The 23,004-nt window shown below is 34.4% G+C and overlaps 2 protein-coding genes and 1 pseudogene across 4 annotated transcripts in view; all 3 read right to left on the reverse strand.

Annotated features, from left to right (window-relative positions):
• bs (serum response factor blistered) overlaps positions 1–9,474 on the reverse strand; it is a 225,296-nt gene extending 215,822 nt beyond the window's left edge. For all 3 annotated transcript variants that reach the window (XM_073989375.1, XM_073989374.1, XM_073989376.1), the window contains exon 1: positions 7,910–9,474. In XM_073989375.1, the coding sequence (XP_073845476.1) occupies positions 7,910–8,533 (624 nt within the window). In that variant the 5' untranslated portion in view covers positions 8,534–9,474. The remainder of the gene's footprint in view (positions 1–7,909) is intronic.
• LOC141405263 (barrier-to-autointegration factor-like) lies at positions 4,324–4,574 on the reverse strand (annotated as a pseudogene).
• Positions 9,475–18,300: 8,826 nt separating the features above from the next.
• LOC141386754 (uncharacterized) lies at positions 18,301–20,632 on the reverse strand. Its single transcript, XM_073955674.1, has 2 exons — positions 18,490–20,632; positions 18,301–18,381 (listed from the first exon to the last, which is right to left on the reverse strand). The coding sequence occupies exon 1, from the start codon at positions 20,630–20,632 to the stop codon at positions 18,716–18,718; it is 1,917 nt and encodes a 638-aa protein (XP_073811775.1). The 3' UTR covers positions 18,301–18,381; positions 18,490–18,715.
• Between the last annotated feature and the right edge of the window lie 2,372 nt (positions 20,633–23,004).

The following is a 23,004-nucleotide window of genomic DNA, read 5'->3' on the forward strand; positions in this document are numbered from 1 at the left end:
TTAAAATCAAAAACTTAGTTGACCCGAGTAGACATGGAAACGGCGTTATGCAATGGCCCCATAAATCTTTATCATCATTTTGTGATGTGATGATATTGTGATATCCTTCCACTAAGACAAAAGTATTTATTAGTTTTTAGATGCTGTGAGATCTAATTGTTCGCTAATAAAAGGTTTGAAGAAAGATATACATAAAGATAGGAAAATGCAATAGATAACATTCGTCAATAGATGAAGGTAAGCCCTTTTGTTACGGTATCATAACAACATAGATAACAATTTCAGGCGATTTACTGTGCTTTTCTACAATTTGTGTAAGCCGAATTGCGTTTAATGGGGTTTTTAACAATAGCTGTGTCATTTTACATAATAATTAGTAATAATTATTACTAATGTTGCAGATTTGACAGCCGTATAAAGGAAAAGTTGCTGAAAAAATCTATTTCAGCAACATTTAGTAAGTAAAAAGACACACCTATAACATAACCGTGTTATTCATAAAATGTTGATATAGGCTGACTTCATAAACGCAGTTTTTACATTGCAGATATTAAGTCTGTCTGTTTACCCCAAAATTTGTACCAACTTGTACCAATTGTTGCTGGAAGTCGTCTGTTAACGCAAAAAGTCGGCAAAAGAGAGCGATTCGAGAGAGACATTTTGACAGTTTTTTCACTGAGAGCTTGCAAATTCTTGCTGGACAAATTTCTTCTAGCAAGCACTTGCACTCTTCTTCTTCCCGAAAACAATCAATCATCTGTTTTAAAATTTTCGTTGATTTATGTTTGTGAAAATTAAAAACATTTTTATTGTGGAAATAGCAAGCCTAATTGTATTGCTTTTTTGGAGAACAAAGTGGGAAAATCCTTTTTTGGGACATTTTCTTTTTTATTTTTAATAAAATACAACATTTTTGCTTACTTTGGTTCCTTCATTGGCGGACAAATTGTTCTGTTTTGGCAAGCCAGCTGATTGCTTGCTGGTTTTTGCTGGGATGGTGTCTGTTTACTTTTCACAATTTTCTAGCAAAAGAGAATAAAAACCCCTTACTCTCTGAGAAAGTTCTTGCTGGACAATTCTTGCTGGGAAAGTAACCAGACAGACTTATTGACACAGTCGTAAAAAGAAGAATCAAATATGATTGGCAACACCGACGTTGTCAAAAAAGACATGTAATTTTGCTGCATTTATGAACGAACGCACACATTGCTTTACTTTGTTTACTTTTTCGGTTTTAACTATGAATGAAATATTTGGGTTATGATTGAATAGTACTTTCGAATTGAGTGCAAATAATCTTGATTCAAATCGTACATTTGTAAACAATTATATGAAAAAAAGGAGGCGTCGCCGTAAATTATCAATCGCTCTAGAATCTCCGAGAAGGAAAATAGCCAAAACCATGAATTTTTGAGATATTAGGTCTGTACGATAACCCAAAAGTTTGTACAAATTTGCACAAACTTTTACAAAATGCTGTTCGATAACAAACTTGTTCAGTAAAAGTGAAAAGAGACGTCTTGCAAGTAGTTGCAAGAACTTGCAAAAACTTTTTACTTGCAAAGTTATCGAATTGTTGGCTGCGAAATCTGACTCATGTCTCAAACGAACTTCCAACATTAACTTTCTTCTTTCGTGACTCCATCTTTTACCACTAGATTATAGCTTCGTTCCAGTACTTTTTTAATGGTAAAATGTTCAAAAAAGAAAACTGTCAAAAATGAGTTCAACGCACACATTTTTTAAAAATGTACGGGAACGGAAAAATGGCAGAAACGTCAAAAAATCTGGAACAAATGTCAAAGTCGGCGTGTCAGCGAATCGGAAGCCGGCAAACATGTTGCACATTTTTGCTCGCTCAAATTTGTCGTGTAAAAAGTTTCTAAAGAGAAAGCCATTCAGCGCCATTTTTGTTCAAAGAGAAGTGAACATTTTGCAACTTTTTTGGTGTACGGGAACGCATTTCGGGGAAAAATGTTCAAAATGTGTTAAATGTGTAAAAACTTTTTAGTTCTGGAACGAAGCTTATATTTATATTAAATAATTACCACAAATCCGCAATTTCTAATTGTTTTTTATGCATTTTACTTGTTTTCTTCGCAAATATCAGTTGACATAACAGTACTAAACCAGTACTAAAATCTCATCTGAAATCCATTGGATTTCATTTGACGTTTAACCTATGAATTTGACAGTTGAAATCGAGTGGATTTCGTAAATGTAAACCAAGCACAAGTGGGAATGCTGCACAAATTTCACAATTACTGCGCAATGTGACGTGTCGCGCGACGTTTATGAAGTCGCGACGATGTCATTTGACGCATCACACTGCATTTATGAAGTCAGCCATACTTCTTTCTCAAACCACATTTGTTGTCCAATCGATGAAAACAGTCTACCAGTTCTTTGTATTGGCTAAACAAGTAATCCTACAAAAAATTTTGAAAATCGGGTCAGATTTTAATATTAGCTATATAAAGGACCCATGGAAACTTTGAGGTCCCAGTGGCACTTGTTAACATATTCAGATTGAGCTCCAACTTTGGCAATCTTAATATTTATAAAAATTTAAAATTTTAGGAGTGTGCCCCAAAAAAAAAAATCCGACATGGATTTTTTTCTCTTTGAGTCAAAACCAGTCTAGTATTCACCATTGTGAGAAGACCCCAATCACTACACTAATATTTTCTCGATAACCTTTGCTATTAAACGATATAAGGGGACTCTTAACTCTGAATTTTATTGAGTCGTAAACAGAAATGTGAAGAAATGTACATTATGACTGAATTTTCTTACCCATTTTCTGCCATAAGACAAGCAAGTTTTAAAATGTTACTCAGTCAAAGGTCACATTTTTAGGTTTTCAGGATTTTGCTTGAAAACGGCAAGACCTATCGAAATGGGATAAGAGAAAATGTAAAAATTCTCTACAAGATTGATCTTTATGATTTTTCCTAGCTTTTCCTTTTTTGAGATATATTTTATATCCCTACTAAATAAAAACAAATAGCTGTAAATTCTACAAAAAGTAAGAACAATATGTACAAAAGTTTACATGGACCCAAGGAAATATGGTTATTACCGCAAAATGCACGGACTAAACAACAAAAGGAACTATGTACTTGAATTTTCATAAAAATGTTTACATACCTTTATACTGAACATTTATGTCCTGTTTCAGTGAGAGGATTCATTCGTTCGTTCGAACTACTACCAAACTCGTGCTGTTGTAGAAAATGTTTGTTTGATTTAAAACAAATATTAATCAAGTATTTAAAAAAAACAGAAGTTTGGTAGTAGTTCGAACGAACAAATTAACTAATTACAGAAACAGGTAATTAAACTTTAGTCCCAGACTGTATATTTTACTAATAAGGTCGGCATAAACACAAAGTCACAGTTTTGTGCTACTTCTTTTCAGATCTAGTTGTAATTTTTACGAGTGCAATTGAATATTGCTTTTATGACTATAACTGGATCAAACGATGTGTTGTTGAATAAAGCTCAAGAATTTGGCTAAAAAAGTTAATTGGCGTGGAAGTTATGGCCGCGTAAATAAATAAAAACAGGTAAAATGATTTTTTACGTTATAATTCGATTGCAATTTAAACCATTCAAACCAATCAAACTATCTATATAAAATATAAAATAGAGATGAGAGTTCTAATGTATCGCTTTTCAAAATCTCCTCTACACCCACATTTTATGTATACTGACATTTGATCTGGCTGTGAGGCGCAGCCAGAGATTAAAGTACTCGCGATTACTCATAATTTGATACGTATATTGACTAGCCACACAGCATCACAATAATCCACCGCCAAGGCAAAATTTTGTGCGATATTTTTTTAAATCCTATTTTTTGGGTACAGTATTTAATTTTTTTTAATTTATTTGACAATCACAGTAACCTAGCCCATAGGGGCATGAACGGTTCTAAATACAGCTATACAAACTACTCTCAGTTACTTATATAAGATATTTTAGTTTTTGATGGACCGGATCATATAAATCATAGATCGTAAAAATCCATCCACTAAAACGGCGATAAAGGCAACTGCAAAAAATTAAAAAATAAATCAAAACATGTTCGTTATATTGGTAAACCAGTTGCGCATCAAGTAATTTAGAGGATTTTGCGGTTTACACGATTTTTTTCTTTCTTTTTTTAAGCTCAAGTGCTCTTATAACTTTTATACGCTTTTATTATTAAAAACTAACATACAAAAATATTAGAAGATTCTCTTTTACATAGGATTAGTTTGGAAAACATACTATCATTATTGGCAATATTTATAAAATCTAATTGGAATGCACAACTATTTACAACAACTCTTCACACCAATCGTTGAGGCAGTTATAACAATACTTGTTTAGAAGTAGCATTAAATGTAACCTTCTTCCATTCCTTAAAAAGTCCTTCGTCCTTCTTCAGGACCAAATATCCGAATATCGAAGCCTGATCCAATTAAACGACCACCTAAAGTTTTTCCAATACCCGCTAAATCTGTGACTGGTTTCTCGCCCATAGGCTCGGGTACAAAATTTCTGTATTTCTGCGATGTTTCGGACATGGTTATAGTTCCTTTTGTTATAAACTCTATCTTATCCGAAACAGTTTTACTTTAAATTATTCCCCACTTAAAGGAACCCAACATTTATTAGAACGTCTTTCATACATATGTTCCGAATGTGCATTTTGCGTGAAATTTATCTAAAATAGAAGAATTACTCACACCTGTTTTTACTACAATTTCTTCGAATAACTCACAAAATAAATTTGAAAAAATATATTTTTCTTATTTTTTTTTGGTTTCATTTAGAGCCTGCTTTGTGTAGATTACGTAAATATTATTTAAATATTTTCAAGATCCATAAGCAGCTTGAATTTTATTAAAATATGTTGCAAACTACCAGATTTTTTGAATTCTTTTTTATTTTACGCGAAAATTTACAACCTTTTTCACGAAAGTTATCGGACCTCAGTACTTATATCTACATGCTATATGAGTGCATATATCGACACTTTTGATCAATATAATGAGTAGCGTATTTTTAAGCCTTTTTCTTAATCGTAAGTTTCATTTGAAATTAATTAAGTTTAGGTTATGTTTCCACTAAGGGCAGTAGATTTGCTGCTCATAATAATAGATACACTTCAGTTATAAGCGGAAATATTGAACTTTTATTAATTTTGCATGTGAAATATTGTTGAAAATAATACAATGGATTATTACCTGATATTTTCGTATATTACCCTTAACACTTTCCTAACAGAACCTTACTTCTTGACTCCTCCAAAGAAACACTCCGTAGCCCACTTTCATCGTTTTTACCCATAAATATTAAAAACAATGTTCGCAATATTGTATGCAATAAAAAGTAATAAAAATAGGAATCGAAATACGAAATGATGAAATATTTGAAAATTTTTAGTTGAAAAATGTTGAGTCCTCTAAGGACTCCGTATCCTTTTCTCTAGAAAAGTAGCATAAACAGGACAGAAGCCATTTTAAATGAAGAATGGATTTATTAACAACAACTTCAAAGTGGAAATAGACCCAAAGAATGCATATTTTCTCTTGGGATAAGTCAAGAAGTAAGGTTCTGTACTCAAAATTTTGTTAGGAAAGTGTTAGGGGTAAGATTCGAAAATACCCACTAATAGTCCATTGTATTATTTTCAACAATATTTCACATGCAAAATTAATAAAACTTTATTATTTCCGATTATAACTGAAGTGTATATATTATTATGAGCAGCAAATCTACTGCCCTTAGTGGAAACATAACCTGAACTTAATTACTTTCAAATGAAACTTACGTAGGTTGTTGATTGCTATACATTGAGGTATAAGAAAAAGCATTTTCTCAAGTTCTATAAGTAAATATAACCATCCTTTTGAACTTTCAATAAGAATATGCAAGGTATATCAATTATTTTGAGCAGGTGTGTATTTTCGTTTCGACATACAGAAACAGGATGCAACTTTAAATCATAATATGGGTAGTTTTGAGTGAAATCGGACACTTTTGAAAAAGTGGTTTCTGATTATCTTTATTTTTGCTGCGTTGATGCTGCTCCCCATTTCAGTACATGCTCACATTTTTGTATTTTGAGTAACGGTACAATAATTGCTAAACAATTTTCAAAATCGAAAGATGAAGTTTTTTAAATGTTAGAAAAAATCATAAAAATACAACAAAACAAATGTTATTAAACGTATTTTTTATTTATACAAAAAAGATCTTTTCAATCTGGACCAATATTAAAGAAGTTATTAGTATTTCTCTGGACATAGTGTGTGATATCTCCGCAACCGTTAGCAAAAAATCTGAAGTATTGTGCTGAATTGCATCTAATTCCACTGTACAATTTTTTCTATTTTCTCAAATTGGACCAATACTAAAGAAGTTAAATTTGGCATTAAATCTTTGTTGGGGCTACAAAATGTTTTCCCAAATTGTTGGTACAGGTCCACGTTTGTATCTAGCTGCAGTAGAACAGTACCGCTAGATTTTCGGCATTTTCAAGGTTTTGCCGCCTTATTCTAGGGATATGTCTAAAATTTGGCAAATATTTTTCGCTGAGACTATAAAGCATTGTTGCAGAGAATAGTCCGAATAGATCCATGTTTTGATATATTCCCCATAAAACGGTACTGCTCGATATTCGTCATTTACAAAGATTGTCTAAAATTTGTTATATAATCTTCGCTGGGACTATAAGAAATCACGCAGAGAATTGTCGGTGTATGTCCAAATATATCCAAATGTATTGGCCACCTCTGTATATAGTGTCTCTATACAGTGTAGGCCTGGGAGCTTGTGAATGATTCAAGGGATATACAGCTTCGTAGCTTCACAAAAAATTGACTTAAAATTAAGAAGTATAAATCTGACCCAAAACCAATAAAAAATATGGTATAGATTGCTTTACAAAAATATTGGAGAGCTCCCCCAAAAATACAATATAAAAATCAAGTAGAAGGTTTTTGTCGAAGATCTAACATGTTTCGGCGCTTGTTTTATATGCGCATACTTGCAATTTAATGCAATTATAACATAACAAGAGCAGATACTTTTTGTTCTGCAGTAAAATAACACATTCGAACTTCTTTTTAAACGTAGCCAATGAATATTGCAACAGACAGTAGCAGCGCAATAACAACGACAGCTACCAAGACATCAAACAAATGAAAAAAGTAATAATAAAAATAACAGAAGAGAGAAGAAAAATTCTTGCAAAAAACTTTTATATGCCGTCGTCCATTGTTTAAGCTGTATCCTCGATAGCGCAGCGTCACCAGCTTTAAGCATACTTAAAATGATTGCCCACTATTGTCATTGTCCCACATTGAGTTTTACAACAAGGCTTGGATGGGGAAGAAGGGAGAAGCTCTGATATTCACGAAAATACAAAATACGTATCATCATCGTTGCCGTCATCTTCATTGGTTCAGACTTTAGAATTGAATTAGTCTACGACTGTTTGTGTGCAGTGGCTTTGGCATTGGCATATGTACATTAATGCCCACGCTTTGAAGCATTCGAACCACAATTCACAATGTGTCTGTCCGACTATTGGTTTGTTTGTTTTCTTGTCGCTTATTTAGCATTTTTGCTGTAGAGTTAAGGGTATTGTATCGATAAACTTCAAATTGTACAATTAAGTATGCCGACTTCCAAAAATTGAACCCATGCTATTTCCTTTTTCCTCATATTAGCTAGATGACAATAAACCTATTCCACAAAAACAACTCGTAGAGTAGATACAAAAAAAAAACACAATGCGTGCACAATTACTTACTGGGTATATGACATTTTAGAGGGAAGACAATCTCGCCGAAATAGCTTAGCTTAGATCAGTTTAAACTTAATCGAATATTCTTATAAAAGAAGTACTCACCTTTTTCATAATTCCCGTTTTACGTTTGGAAAATGTGGTGTAGCGTCTCAGCTTGTTATCTATGTATTCCATTTTAATTTTGACGCGTCCTTTGGTTTTCTTTCCATTTGCAGGTGGTGATTTTTTACTCTGCAACGAATTATAGTTGTCATCGACTACATCTGCTACACCACCACCACCAGAGCCACTGGACTGTGGTTGCTGTTGTTGACCTCCACTGTGTGACACACTGCCTCCACCGCCACCACAATTTTCAAGGCCTTGTAAATTTGACAGGCCACTTGTACCGCCGGTGTTTACACGATGATGCGAGTCGTCATAGCAATCGGAACCAGATCGTTTTATGCCACGCTGTTGTCCTGTTCCATGGCTTCCAGAATTATTGCTTAGAGACTGACACTGTTGGGTACTTGACATTAGGCTACCACTAGAGCGCGATGTAATACCGCCTACACCTGGAGCTCCCCCGCCCATACTCTGCAATAATCCAGCACTTGGTGGTCGGCCAAGAGCCGCCACCGCTGCTGGATTACCATACATATCGGCCTGGTCCGCCAGGGAAAGGCCAATACTACTCATCGAGTAGTTTAAGTTATACCGCGAGTCTCCTCGCGAAGGATCCATTCTGAGGTAAAAGTTATCCACCGCGATGCCGTTTCCGTACGTACTGATGGACGGCCAACCGTTCGAATTGGAAGGATTATTTTTTTAAAACGCGGCGGGGGAGCGCCTTTTATTAAATTTTACACTCAACACTTTAGGCCCTTAAATTGCTTTAATATTTTTCCAACACAACGCAAACGATTCTTTCCTAGACTTTCGAAGAATATGCAGCTAAATCTATACCACTAATTTGTTGCTTTTTAACCAGGAGACAAGGTACACGGTGCAGAGTATTGCTTTCATCCAAAAATAAACACTATAGGAGCACGCACTCTTCTTCTTTTCGACACACTGAATTCACGACCGACCGACCGCAATTTCATACAACAGCTGTTTTGAGTTAGGCAATTTTATAAAACAAAACCAAAGGAAACAATGCAACCGGACACAGGCTCAAATTAGTCGCGCAAAAACTGTTTGTTTACAATTGAAATCGTTGTTTTCCATAAATTATTACATTTTCCATTTCTTTGGTGCACAAACGATTGACTTTTGCCTTAGCACGGCCGAATTGACAACTATGAACTGACGGACGGGAATTTGTCAATGGAATTTCAGTGTTGGAAAGTGTCTGCAATGCTGCTCTGTAGTGTTGTATTTCTGCAAGCAACGAGTGAAAATTTGTGTTTTTGGACAGGATGGTTATTTGTCCCAAAACTGTAACTGCAAATATATTCAAATTGGGAATTGTCTGCCGCTGATGTCCCTCGCTGATAATTCCAATTAGCTGCTGCGGTCTACTGGATAATAATAATTATTATTGACAATCACTTTATCCAAAAAAGCCCAAAGGTAGATGTCGTGGGTTGCAAAATAATGACGAAATATGGAAGTTGTTGCCGCTTTGTTTGTCTTGTGTGTTCTCTAGATGGAAGCACAATACCGAATAAGATCAACTCACGTTTTCAAATAAAGCTAGGCCCAAGCACGTTCGTTTTTACGTTTTTACAGACGACTTAAAAATACAGAGAAAATAAAAAGAGAATAACACATGTTCGCCCAACGAATGAGACAGCTGTTGAAGTTACGCTCTTAAAACCTATGTACGTTGTTGGATTTGCTCTTCGAAACGACTCGTTGCTGGATTGGAGGTGGGTGAGGAATTCAACTGTAAGTTGGTAAGGTAATGCGTGCCACGATTATTTCTCACTCTCATTAACTGATTAACTTTAATCGGCTAGGTCTGAAAGAGACCGAATCATACCGCGTTTGGATTAGCGGAGGAGGGTATTTACCCAGCAAACCAATCGTACCGATATCGTAACGAAATCGGAACAAATTTCGGACGTTACGTCCGATATCTGATCCGAAATCGTAACGATATCTTAACGAAAGTTGTATGGAGTGGTTGACATAATTTCGGAACGAAATGTCGGAGCGAAATCGGATCGATTTCGGTCAGAATTCGCAACGAAATCGGAAGAAAATCCTTGGGAAATTCGGAATTCGAATTTTTTCCTCCGAATTTTCGTACAGATTTCTGAACGATTTCGGAATAATGTCGTATGAAAATCTGAGGTTCCTTCCGAACTTTCGTAAATATTTCTGAACGATTTTGGAATAATTTCGTCTGTTATCGAAGGAAAAAATTTTTTTCTGATGCCAATTTTTTATTGGTAAATTTTCTTTGTTATGTTTTTTATTGGAAGATTATAATTTGAAAGATATCTAATGATTTTCACTGTTGTTATCATTTTGTTGTTATAGTAGAACAATGTAAACTTTGTGTACGAATATGTTAAGTCTATCAGCACTAGCTTGAATTATTATATGTTGCATTTATATTTAAAATATTTAAAAAATGTATATGCGAATTTTATAACCAACCATTTTGTTTTTCGACAACAAACTAAAATGTTGCTTGTTAAATATATACAAAAGGTGGTTGTTGTGCGAAGGGAAATTTGTTTCCGACATATCGATCCGAATTCGTAACGAAATCGGAAGAAAAACATTAGCAAATTCGAAGGGAAATTTACTTCCGACATTTTCTCCGAAATCGGAACAAAATCTGAACGAATCCCCCTACGAAAAATCGTATAGAAATCGATACGAAATCTTAACGATTTTGCTTCCGAAATTGTTCCAATATGTCGGACATCCGACATTTGGTTTGCTGGGTATGAGCAGATATATGTATGTATACTTGTAGAAATTTATATAAAATGTATAAATGTAATGTTTATTTGCAATGAAGAAATATGGAAATGTACGGAAGTAACAAAAAGTCGTAGCGAATAGCGTTTTCTTATCGCGGAAGATAAAGCTCGGGAAAATATGAAAAGTACCATGTTACTTGAAAATGTTCGTCCTATCGGTGTTGTTTCAATTCCATTGTTCGCTCCTACGATTACGTACACTTATTAATCCGTTCACTCAACACGATACGTAAAACAGTTCGAATCTTGTTTCCTCTTGTTTATGGAAATTAAAACCTAGAAACATGTTGTAATGTTCAGTGAATGCCAAAAATATTCGGTTTTAGATCTTACCAATAATTAGACCTCAGTATTTGAAGCCCAATAACCAAAAAACCAAATACTATCCCCCTGTATTGTATGTATTTCGAAACGAAAATGTGTACGCATGAAACACACCCAAACTTTAGTTTTGGATATATTATTTTCTTTGCTTTTGTTTCAAAACAAAAAACAAATATGAAAAACAATTTCAAATTTGGTAGTTTTTCTTACGCATTCATTTTCTTATCGACATACATAAACAGGCCCTTAAAAAAATGTTGTCCTTGTTCAAAATGTTCTCATATCGACACCGTTAAAGTTTAGTTAAATATTATTTTAGGTATAAATATTATAGTACGTTTATATAAATCCAGATTTAAGAAATCCACTGGGTTTCAAATGTCAATTCCATTGTGTACCTATACGTCCAACAAATCCTCAAAAAGAAGGTTAACCCGGCAAAAAGCTATAATATAAACAGGCTATTAGCATATCTTGACTATAAGATAAATGGTGATTTTAATTCTGTTTTTCAAAATAGTCAGGCTTAATCGCATAGTGGTTGTTTTAATATTTTATTAAAACAACTTTAGTTTATTAGTGGGAAAAAATTGATTTTAAAATATTATTTTTGAGAATTTACAAGATGTCTAAAAATTAGCGAAGCCTCCCCACCCATGGGGCAGCTTCGCCATCGATGTGTGACATTCAGCAACGGACTCTAAAACTGTATTTTACCATACTTCTACCTTAAATATCAACATTATGCAAAAAAGGAAATTGTTTTCTATTGAATAATATAAAATGATTCTAAAATTCACAAAAAAAAAAAAAAACGGGTTCTAGCAGTTATATGAAATAGGTACCTTGAATTTATGTACAAAAATCATAATATTACTAAAATAAGATATGTTTAGCATAATATTTGATTTTAAATTCACATTATAGTGTGGCATAAGGGATTTAAGTTAAACCTGAAAATTTTCTCACATTAACCCATTACACCCCTTTCGTAAAATATCAAATTTTAAAGAATTCTTTTGGTAATAAAAATTAATAGAATTGTTAGTAGATCATGTTTAGTCTTTTAATCCAGAAGAGAAACCAACACTACACTTTTTACAATCAAAATAATTGTTTGGCGTAGACGTTTTTGTAGTCGTTGTAGTCGTTTTTCTCATACAAAATTAAAAAATATATATTTTTTTAATTGTAAAATAATTCGTTCGAAATCATCTTTTGAACAGGAACTAAGAAATTTGCATTGCTTGAATCGTTATACGAGGACTATAACAGATTTTCAATAGAAAGTTTGTCATCTGATAAAAACACGAAATTTGTCATACGAAAATGAATAAAAGTAGTAAAATTTTTATTTACACTGTGCAACATTTTTGAACCAATCGCGTGCAAACAACTTCTGTCCAGAATTTTATGAAAGTAGAGGACAAATAGGCAAAAACCATATTTGGGTTTTGTTTTCTTAGATCGTGTTCGGTTTTTATGGCCTCATCTAAACATGGTTAAAGATCGAATTTTTAAAACAAATCGGGGCTGTATCTCTGAAACCAATACGAATCTTGCTTTGATATCTGCAGCAAACTTGTAGATAAGAGCAAGAAGAAAATATTTGGAGGAATAGCGAACTCGAAAAACTGCATTTATTGTCTCAAATTTTATAATATATCTAAAAATCTTTGTGTTTATTTCAGCTCGAGTCCATATTTTGTTGTAATTCAATTGTTTGAATAACAACAAAATATTTTAAAGTGGATATGAAATTGATTAGTTGCGGGCGAAGGGTAGGGTAGTGCTTCTTTGATTTCTAAAACAAAACATTGAAACAGCTTCTCCTTTTTCTATGAATTTCCAGCGACCCCAAACTTTTCTGCAAGAATTCTACTTTCTGCGAGAATTTGTGCATTTAGTGGAATGATGTGGAACCATAGAAATTGAAAATATAACGGATTTTCATTCATGTTTTCCAAAATATTCAACCAAATGTGAAAAATTATTAGTTTTTTAAATTCCAATAATTTATAGACATTTCCTTGTTTTGTTTACAAATACAACTGGCAGTAACGTTACAAACAAAAACAAATTCCTTTGTGGTTGTTGTTCGAGTTGTATTTGTTGTAGTATTAACTTTACCTTGTATTTGTTCTACCATGATCGTCTTGTTTATAGTAAATTTTTCAACAACAATTTGGTAAATATTTCAATAATTCATTGAAATCCCAAACATGAGAATAAACAGCCTGTGGGAACATTGTTTGAAATAAGTTTTGTAAAAGGTATGTTATGAAATACCCCTTAAACAACATGAAATAACAATTTTAGAGTTTCAGAATGTTCTGAAGAATTGATGGTCACATTATTTGGACAATTTTTAGAAGGGTTACTTGTTCCAACTTCCAACAGTTTAGTTGTTACTGACCAGAATTTCAGAAATTATGTAAACTTTTCTATATTTTAACGAGTTTGATGCAGCTTTTCCTATTTCATCTGTTTGACACATAAGTTCTACTACTTTAGGCCTACAATATTGCTGAAGACTGCAAAGCAAAATTCGTATTACCTTCGGAGATAAAGGCCCGATCACTGGAAAAAAGGCTCATTTTAGGTCGGTTTAGATGAGGCCATAAAACCTAAACCCGATCTAAGAACACAAAACCCAATTAAGATTTTTGTAGTCTCAATATGTACTTTCAGAATATGCCCATTAGAAGTTGTTTGCATTTCCATTGTTGCACAGTGTTATTTTAGTTACTTTCCAATATATTTCATTAATCATTGCCAAAAAATCTTTTGGAATTGATTTGTTTTTATTTTTATATGCTGCCTTTAACAAAATCGGTCACGAATCTTTTCTCTCAACGCCATAGGTGATACCAATTTGTCGTATCAAAAAAATTAATGTTATTTATAACCCAAGAAATCCGTCCTGGGAATGATGAATGTGTTTCTTTCGATATTTTATGGTATGCTATCAAATAAAAAATGATCGTAGTATATAATTTTTTATCATATAAAAAATGTAAGCTATGCCTACGACACTTGAATGCGTACGACTACGCCAATCGTAATAAGGGTGAATATAACTATATTGACATTTGTAATTTCTTTTTTATGCAAATTATTGGGATTTTTATTCTTCAGTAGTTGTCTTTTAACGGTATAAAATATATTTTCGATATCACTTATGTGTACCTGCCATGAATTGTTTCTCAATACCCAGAAAAACACAAAACAGCGTGCATCCGCAATCATATCTATGATACAAATGCCAACTTTTGGGAGATGATAGATCTTCGATAAACTCACAATTTTCCCTTTAACGGATTTTTTCTAGCACTTGTAGTTTTCGAGAAAATCGGCACTGGCGTAGCCGCCGCAGTGGCGAAGCCGCCCCATAGTTACAATATATAACATAGATCCATGGCAACCCTATAAGCGAGAATAACAAAGAAAAATTGTTAACCCTGCTTTCAACGCGTCAAAAATAATGTCTGTACGATAACTTCGCAAGTAAAAAGTACTTGCAAGTACTCAGCAAGTTCTCAGTAACTTCTCTCCTCTTATTTTACTCTCTCGAAGCTAAAAATTTGCAGAATGTTATCGAACAACAATTTGCAAAAACTTGCAACAAGTCAGCTGATTTGACAAACACGAAGTTTGGCGGATGAGATTTAATTTAACAATCGAAGATTGTTTACGAAAATTTTCTGTTTATCCATTGATACAAAAATAAATCTCTTTCCATATCATAAATTAATGTCCATGGACGCTATGACACCAAAAAAAGTGTCATATCGTCCATGGACATTGTGACACTTTTGCAAATGTCATAATGTCCATGGACCTTATGACACTTTAAAAATAAAAAATATGGTATAAAAGTTTTATTCATAATTCATAATTTCATTGATAAATTTTTAAATTTGTTTCAACAATTTGTCTGCAATAAGGGCAAAGCAAAGGTGATCGATTTGTTTTGGACTTTGCATCTAACTTATTAAAACAATACGAACAAATCTTGAAATGTTTACATGGTTGAAGCAAAATATTTCTCGGTTCCTGCACACAAATAACACATTTAAGGACCTCTTTAGGTTGACTCGGAGATGTTTCTGCATCCTCCTGAATCTCCGATTAAGAAATATCTTGGCTATCAGCATCCTCTATGATGTCATTATTAACAATGTTGTTTTCCTTGTTTATAATAGCTACGAAGAACTCAGATAGAGTCATAACGCCTTTGTTGAGTTTTTCGGTAAGACAACTGATGTTACAGTTTTTACTATCTTGAATTCGTCGTTTTTTCGGCAAAAAAATTCAAATTACCCGCCGTAGCTTGCCCCAAAGAAACAGAATATGAGAAATCCTTATCGCGAATAATATCGAGGAACTTTAAAAATTGACCGTGTTTTTCCAATTTCTTTGATAATTTCGAGTTATAGCCTTCGAGCGCACATGCTCAAGACTGACAGAAAATCCATAAGGTGTAACCTAAATAATTTAATTCACAGTGTGGTCCGTCTTTATTCGTCATATCGTTTTAAACAATCGTTTATCAATATCGTCTCTATGTTTTGAGATACAGAAGCTAATTGCATTTACCTTCTTCTTAAATTATTTAGGTTACACCTTATTTTCTGTCAGTCTTGAGCATGTGAGCTATTCTCCACCTCCATGGATGCGCCGCTTTTTGCTGGGATTTGATACCTTAGAAATAACACAATCATCACAAACTACAAAATAAATTATTTTACAAAATAAGTCGTTTTCCATAATTTATTTAGTTATCCCTTCTCTTTTTTATCTTGTAATTATTTTAATAACCAAATGTTTGTTTATGTTTTTGCCAAGAATTGCAAAGTCCGCCACAAAACATTGGAATTTACATCAGCTGATCAAACTTGCAAATTCTTACAAGGACAATTTTGCTTGCAAAAACTTGTAACTTCTCAGTAACAAAAGTCTCCAAAACTCTCCAAAATTCTCTCACAATTCTCTCCAAATTCCCTCTCTTTTACTTTACAAGTTTGTTATCGAACAGCATTTTGTAAAAGTTTTTACAAATTTGTACAAACTTTTGGATTATCGTACAGACCTATATTTGGTTTTTGCCAAGGCGTATTTATATAAGGTAGAAGTGACAATAAGCTGTATTCTTACATTTTTTGTAAATTTGGTTTTCAAAATGTAATAGGTAGGGTCTACTCATGAAATTTGAAACTTCGAAATTTGCTACCATAAAATACTTCTTTTCATCCTAAACGTGTAATAAAAACTACTTACGACAGTTCCGAATTCTTTATATTTACATTTTTATTCAAATTTGTTCTATTTTAGAGAATTTTCAAAATGTATTTAAGTTTTTCCTGAGAAAATTTTTTAGGACGACCCTATTATTCAATAGTTTCTTTGACATTTAATTTTGAATAACAACAATGTTGTTGGTCCACACTAGCGTGAATTTCATTAAAAAATTTCATGAAATTAGTTGTTCTTAAATCGAATTCCCCACTACAGCAATTTTATGATTTTACTCTACTATGGACGTCGATCTAGAGACGCATAATTTCATAACAAAATTTCAGTGAAATTACTGTAGTGTGGCCCGGGACTAAATTTGTTAGTTGTTGTAATTCATGGGTTTTTGTACCTTTTGATAAAAAATTTTTTAACACACAGGCCATTATCAACCTTTTTCAACCAATATTAGTAAATGGCGAAAACCAAAAATGTTTTACAGTCGATGAATCCGAGTTTCACCCATTCAGAATTCGCGAACTGTTAACATATTCTATATAGTATGATTGAAATTCTATAAAATGAAGTGTTTAGGTGGAATCCCATAAGGTCGACCATTAAAATTAATTTACGTGAAAGCTGTGTTGGCATCAATGTAGAAAAATAGGTAAAAATGGGTTGAAGCCAACAAGTTTTTTTATGCTCCCTTCCGATTTCTGGCTTAACTTTACATTTTATAGACATATGCCCAAAGAAAGACTCAAAGAATACTTAATGGGCAATATGATACTAGTGTATCATTTTTCTATATATCCACTGCATCCACCTAAAATCGGTTAACAAATGGCTAAGTTATAGTGGTTTATATGCGACAAAAACCCATTTAAAAACCGGTAACATGTTTTTCCTTGTGCTCTAGGCTGCGTAAACGAAACCTAATAGTATAAAGGAAAATATGAAAAAAAAAAACAAAAAGTTGAAACACAAAAAATGCCATAGATTCTTCAAGAACCGCGGATGTGCCTCCACATTCTATTTTTGGTAAAAACCCCATATTACTCGCGAATCTCTGTAATTTATGACACGCGTTTTCGCACATATTATAATCGCGTATAAAGGATTCCATTTATGTAAAAAATGTTAAAGAAACTCGCGGTTTAATGCGCCGATTTGTCAAAATACATTTTTGCCGATTTTCGTATTTCCAAGGTATATCCGCGGTTTTAGTGGACGGATTCGATTGCGGAAGGTCTCATTAGATCCGTCGCGTAAAAAACTAAATTCACGCGGGGTACAAAGGAAATTAAATGGCACTTGTAAATTTTAAACGCAAAAATAGGTTTTTTAAAAAAAATCACGCATGAAATATTGGCCTTTAGACTCCAATTACTAGGATGAGTTCCATAATCCTATTATGAGTTTTGAATATTAACTTGTTGCGCGTCCGAATTATTAAAAAAAATTCAAAAAACCCCGAAATTCCGGCTTCGAAATGTCAGCATCAATTTTAGGTGGATGCAGTGGATATATAGAAAAATGATACACTAGTATCATATTGCCCATTAAGTATTTGAGTCTTTCTTTGGGCATATGTCTATAAAATGTAAGGTTAAGCCAGAAATCGGAAGGGAGCATAAAAAAACTTGTTGGCTTCAACCCATTTTTACCTATTTTTCTACATTGATGCCAACACAGCTTTCACGTAAATTAATTTTAATGGTCGACCTTATGGGATTTCACCTAAACACTTCATTTTAAAGAATTTCAATCATACTATATAGAATATTGTTACGGAATTAGATTTAACTAATCTCCGTGTAGACGTTGTTTTATTCCCCAGTACGATTTGTACCAAATAAAACAGGGTTCGCTTTAGATTACGGTTCTACAATGCTTTATTTACTTTATTACACTTATTCAGAACCGACTTTAATTACTAAGCACGCAGCTTGTCTCTAGTTAGCACGCAGCTATTCTTTAATCGATCTGTTCAGTTCAACGCTTAAAACACAACTACTCAATGTTGCCATTCGTAACTCTATTTATACCCAAAATCTTCTTGGTCTAGAAATATCTAGAACATATGGCAACCTCTCGAATCTGTGCAGCGAACACACAGACGCACATTCGCACTAAGCGAACAACCATACTCACATACATACAAGTAGACAAGCACAGTAATGACGTAATTACAACAACAAACAACTACACGAAATACAAGAAGTAGGAACTAAACGATAATTACATTATTATGGCAAAACAAACAAAAGAACATTAACAAAAGGTAATGTAACGACTAGAATGATGAAGAGAGTTCTACATGGTAGTTGTTGTTGCTTAAATAAAGTAACTGCGTAATACAAACTTTACGTTATAATTCAAATTTTTAAATTAACGGAAATTAAACTAAACTAACTTAAACCTATCAGTTACATTCGTAACATTGCCTCCCGCTTAAGCCTGTTCGTCCCGAATAGGCACAGTTCCCTCTCTGTGGTATGGGCATTGGTAACACTGCCTCCCGCTTAAGCCTGTTCCTCTTGACTAGACGCAGTTCTCGTTCCGTAGTGGTGGCAACCGATTTAGATGTACCCTCTACTGCGTCAGCTTTGGACTTCTGCTCTTCTGGACGTTGCTTTCTCTCCAGGAATCTTGACGTTATACCTTCTTTCTTTGTGGTCACCTTCCTAAGTGCCACCTGGTCTTCATCGAACTTGTCCTTCCTTGTTGTACGGCCGCTTTTTGATGGACGTTTCCTCGACGTACATCTTCGCTTTTTCCTCCTCGTTGCGAGATTTTTCCGCTTTTGTACTGGCCATTTTTCAGCGGCTTCCACCTTCAGCGTACGGACATCTACAGCGATTTCGTCAGATTCTGCGCTAGGGCGACACATGCTTTTCTTCTCTTTGTAGCCCACATTAATCGGTATTTCCACATTGGACCAAGTCATCACACGGTGCTTTATGTCCAGGTTGATATCGAAGGCAATCATGAAGTCTACACCAAGTATGACTTCGTCCATAATATCGGCCACTACAAAATCGAAATTTACAGATTTTCTACCCATGCTCAGCCTTTGGTAGGCCTTTCCATGCACCGTTGTAGTCTCGCCTGTGGCCGTCCGCAATTTGACTCCATTTAACGGCAATACCTTCCCTTTTACCAAATCCGGTCTAATAATGGACTTTGTTGCACCGGTGTCCAATGTCAAGGTACGCAATACACCATTGACGAAGCCTTTCACCGTTAAGTTGTGGTTGTGCTGGACTATGGCTATAGAAATTGTGGGACCATCGTTTTCATCCTCTGCCAGCGGCGCCTCGTGATTGACGGAATTCATTTTATTTGATTCACCTGATGTCTCTCTTTCCAGATTCTTGGCCACCGGTTGGTCGTCGCTTTTTGAAGGCGGTGAGGTGGATCTGGGCCTTGGTCGTTGCAATATGCATTCTCGTGCAATGTGTCCAGCTTTACGACAGTTGTAGCAAGTCTTTCTCGTTTTACCAGCCCCTCGTTTCACACGCATTAGTGCATCCTTTAGCGGATCGACAACGGTCTGGGAATTGTTGTCCTCAACTTGCAGCCTCCTCACGTTGTAGGCTTTAGGTTTCACCAGCATCCTCGCGGTTTCTTGGGCCAGGGCAAATGACACGGTTTCTGCAAATGTTCCTATCGGTGCCGCATACGTCGCAAATTTTATCTCTGGATCACGAATACCACTTGCAAATGTCTCAATCTTTATGCGGTCCACCAATGGATGTGTCTCTCCTGGATATGCCAACTGCGCCAACCGCTCTATATCAGCCGCAAAGGCTTGTAAGGTCTCATTTGGCTTCTGGACTCTTCCCCTCAGTTCCATTCGGTAGATCTCTTGCTTGTGTTCACTACCGTACTTACGTTCAAGAGCAGCCATTATATCTCTATAGTTGTTCCTAGAAGCGGCGGGAATACTCTGTAATACGTCAGCAGCATCACCCTTCAATGCCATAAGGAGTGATACCGCCTTGTCGTTGTCGTTCCAAGAATCTCTAGCAGCCAATGTCTCGAACTGTAATTTGAACACATTTAAAGAGGTTGAGCCGTCGAACACAGGAGGCTTGATTTTTAACGTGTTATGAATAGCTCTCACTGGGCCACCTTTGATTTCCAGTTCCGACATTTTCTTTTCTATGCCCAGAATCTTCTCATCTTGAGCCAGAAATTTCTCGTCAACAGACAAAATCTTTTTATCCAACTCTTTAATTTGTACCTCCACGTTTTCTACTCTCTTTTCAATCACCATCGTGATGTTCTCGAGTTTCTCGTTAATAGTTCTAGAATTTGCCTCTAATTTCTCTTCCATGCCCTTAGCGATTTTTCTAGAGTTCTCTTCTAACTTTTCCTCTAATTTTCTGGAATATTCTTCACTCTTTCTGGAATTTTCTTCCATTTTAGTATCTAATTTCTCCATCATAAGTCTGGAAGTTTCTTCATTTTTCTTAATTTCCCGCATCATCATAGCCAGCATTGATTTCAAATCGTCTCCACTGGCAGCTACCGATGAAACTTCCTCAACGGAGGATTCGCCCTTTGCCGATAACTCGACTTCCTCCTTACTGTCGAACTCATATTCATCGATGTTCATTCCACGGCGCTCGAACTCTTCCAACAAGCATTTTTGTAGTTCGGCTTTGTTGCCAGTAGAACACAACTCCAACTTACTTAGCTCCTTCTTCAAGTCTTCCACTCGTAGATCCTTAAACTTCATTGTAGGATGATCGTAATCTCACTTCCTGACACCAATTGTTACGGAATTAGATTTAACTAATCTCCGTGTAGACGTTGTTTTATTCCCCAGTACGATTTGTACCAAATAAAACAGGGTTCGCTTTAGATTACGGTTCTACGATGCTTTATTTACTTTATTACACTTATTCAGAACCGACTTTAATTACTAAGCACGCAGCTTGTCTCTAGTTAGCACGCAGCTATTCTTTAATCGATCTGTTCAGTTCAACGCTTAAAACACAACTACTCAATGTTGCCATTCGTAACTCTATTTATACCCAAAATCTCCTTGGTCTAGAAATATCTAGAACATATGGCAACCTCTCGAATCTGTGCAGCGAACACACAGACGCACATTCGCACTAAGCGAACAACCATACTCACATACATACAAGTAGACAAGCACAGTAATGACGTAATTACAACAACAAACAACTACACGAAATACAAGAAGTAGGAACTAAACGATAATTACATTATTATGGCAAAACAAACAAAAGAACATTAACAAAAGGTAATGTAACGACTAGAATGATGAAGAGAGTTCTACATGGTAGTTGTTGTTGCTTAAATAAAGTAACTGCGTAATACAAACTTTACGTTATAATTCAAATTTTTAAATTAACGGAAATTAAACTAAACTAACTTAAACCTATCAGTTACATTCGTAACAATATGTTAACAGTTCGCGAATTCTGAATGGGTGAAACTCGTATTCATCGATTGTAAAACATTTTTGGTTTTCGCCATATACTAATATTGGTTGAAAAAGGTTGATAATGGCCTGTGTGTTCCAAAATATTTATCAAAAGGTACAAAAACCCATGAATTACAACAACTAACAAATTTAGTCCCGGGCCACACTACAGTAATTTCACTGAAATTTTGTTATGAAATTATGCGTCTCTAGATCGACGTCCATATTAGAGTAAAGCTGGGTACACATTGTCAGTTTTAAATGTCGATATTTCACAATTATCGGAAACTGTCAAACCGTCCAGCAACCACAAAACATTTTGTGGTTGCATGATGACTGACAAAAATGAACGGCCACACTAGCAAGCAACAACAAAGTTGTCATTCAAAACTGACAATGTGTACCCAGCTTAAAATCATAAAATTGCTGTAGTGGGGAATTCGATTTAAGAACAACTAATGTCATGAAATTTTTTAATGAAATTCACGCTAGTGTGAACCAACAACATTGTTGTTATTCAAAATTAAATGTCAAAAAAAAAAAAAAATATTGAATAATAGGGTCGTCCTAAAAAATTTTCGCAGGAAAAATTTAAATACATTTTGAAAATTCTCTAAAATAGAACAAATTTGAATAAAAATGTAAATATAAAGAATTCGGAACTGTCGTAAGTCGTTTTTATTACACGTTTAGGATGAAAAGAAGTATTTTATGGTAGCAAATTTCGAAGTTTCAAATTTCATGAGTAGACCCTACCTATTACATTTTGAAAACCAAATTTACAAAAAATGTAAGAATACAGCTTATTGTCACTTCTACCTTATATAAATACGCCTTGGCAAAAACCAAATATAGGTCTGTACGATAATCCAAAAGTTTGTACAAATTTGTAAAAACTTTTACAAAATGCTGTTCGATAACAAACTTGTAAAGTAAAAGAGAGGGAATTTGGAGAGAATTGTGAGAGAATTTTTGAGAGTTTTGGAGACTTTTGTTACTGAGAAGTTACAAGTTTTTGCAAGCAAAATTGTCCTTGTAAGAATTTGCAAGTTTGATCAGCTGATGTAAATTCCAATGTTTTGTGGCAAAAACATAAACAAACATTTGGTTATTAAAATAATTACAAGATAAAAAAGAGAATGGATAACTAAATTAATTATGGAAAACGACTTATAATAATTTATTTTGTAGTTTGTGATGATTGTTTTATTTCTAAGGTATCAAATCCCAGCAAAAAGCGGCGCATCCAT

This window comes from Musca autumnalis, unplaced genomic scaffold (assembly GCF_047663935.1).
Source record: "Musca autumnalis isolate F117 unplaced genomic scaffold, ASM4766393v1 scaffold_5, whole genome shotgun sequence".
Lineage (NCBI taxonomy): Eukaryota > Metazoa > Arthropoda > Insecta > Diptera > Muscidae > Musca > Musca autumnalis.

Excerpts from the sequence above, each read along its gene's own strand:
- LOC141386754 (XM_073955674.1), bottom strand. The coding sequence starts at position 20,632 with ATGGAAGAGAAATTAGAGGCAAATTCTAGAACTATTAACGAGAAACTC.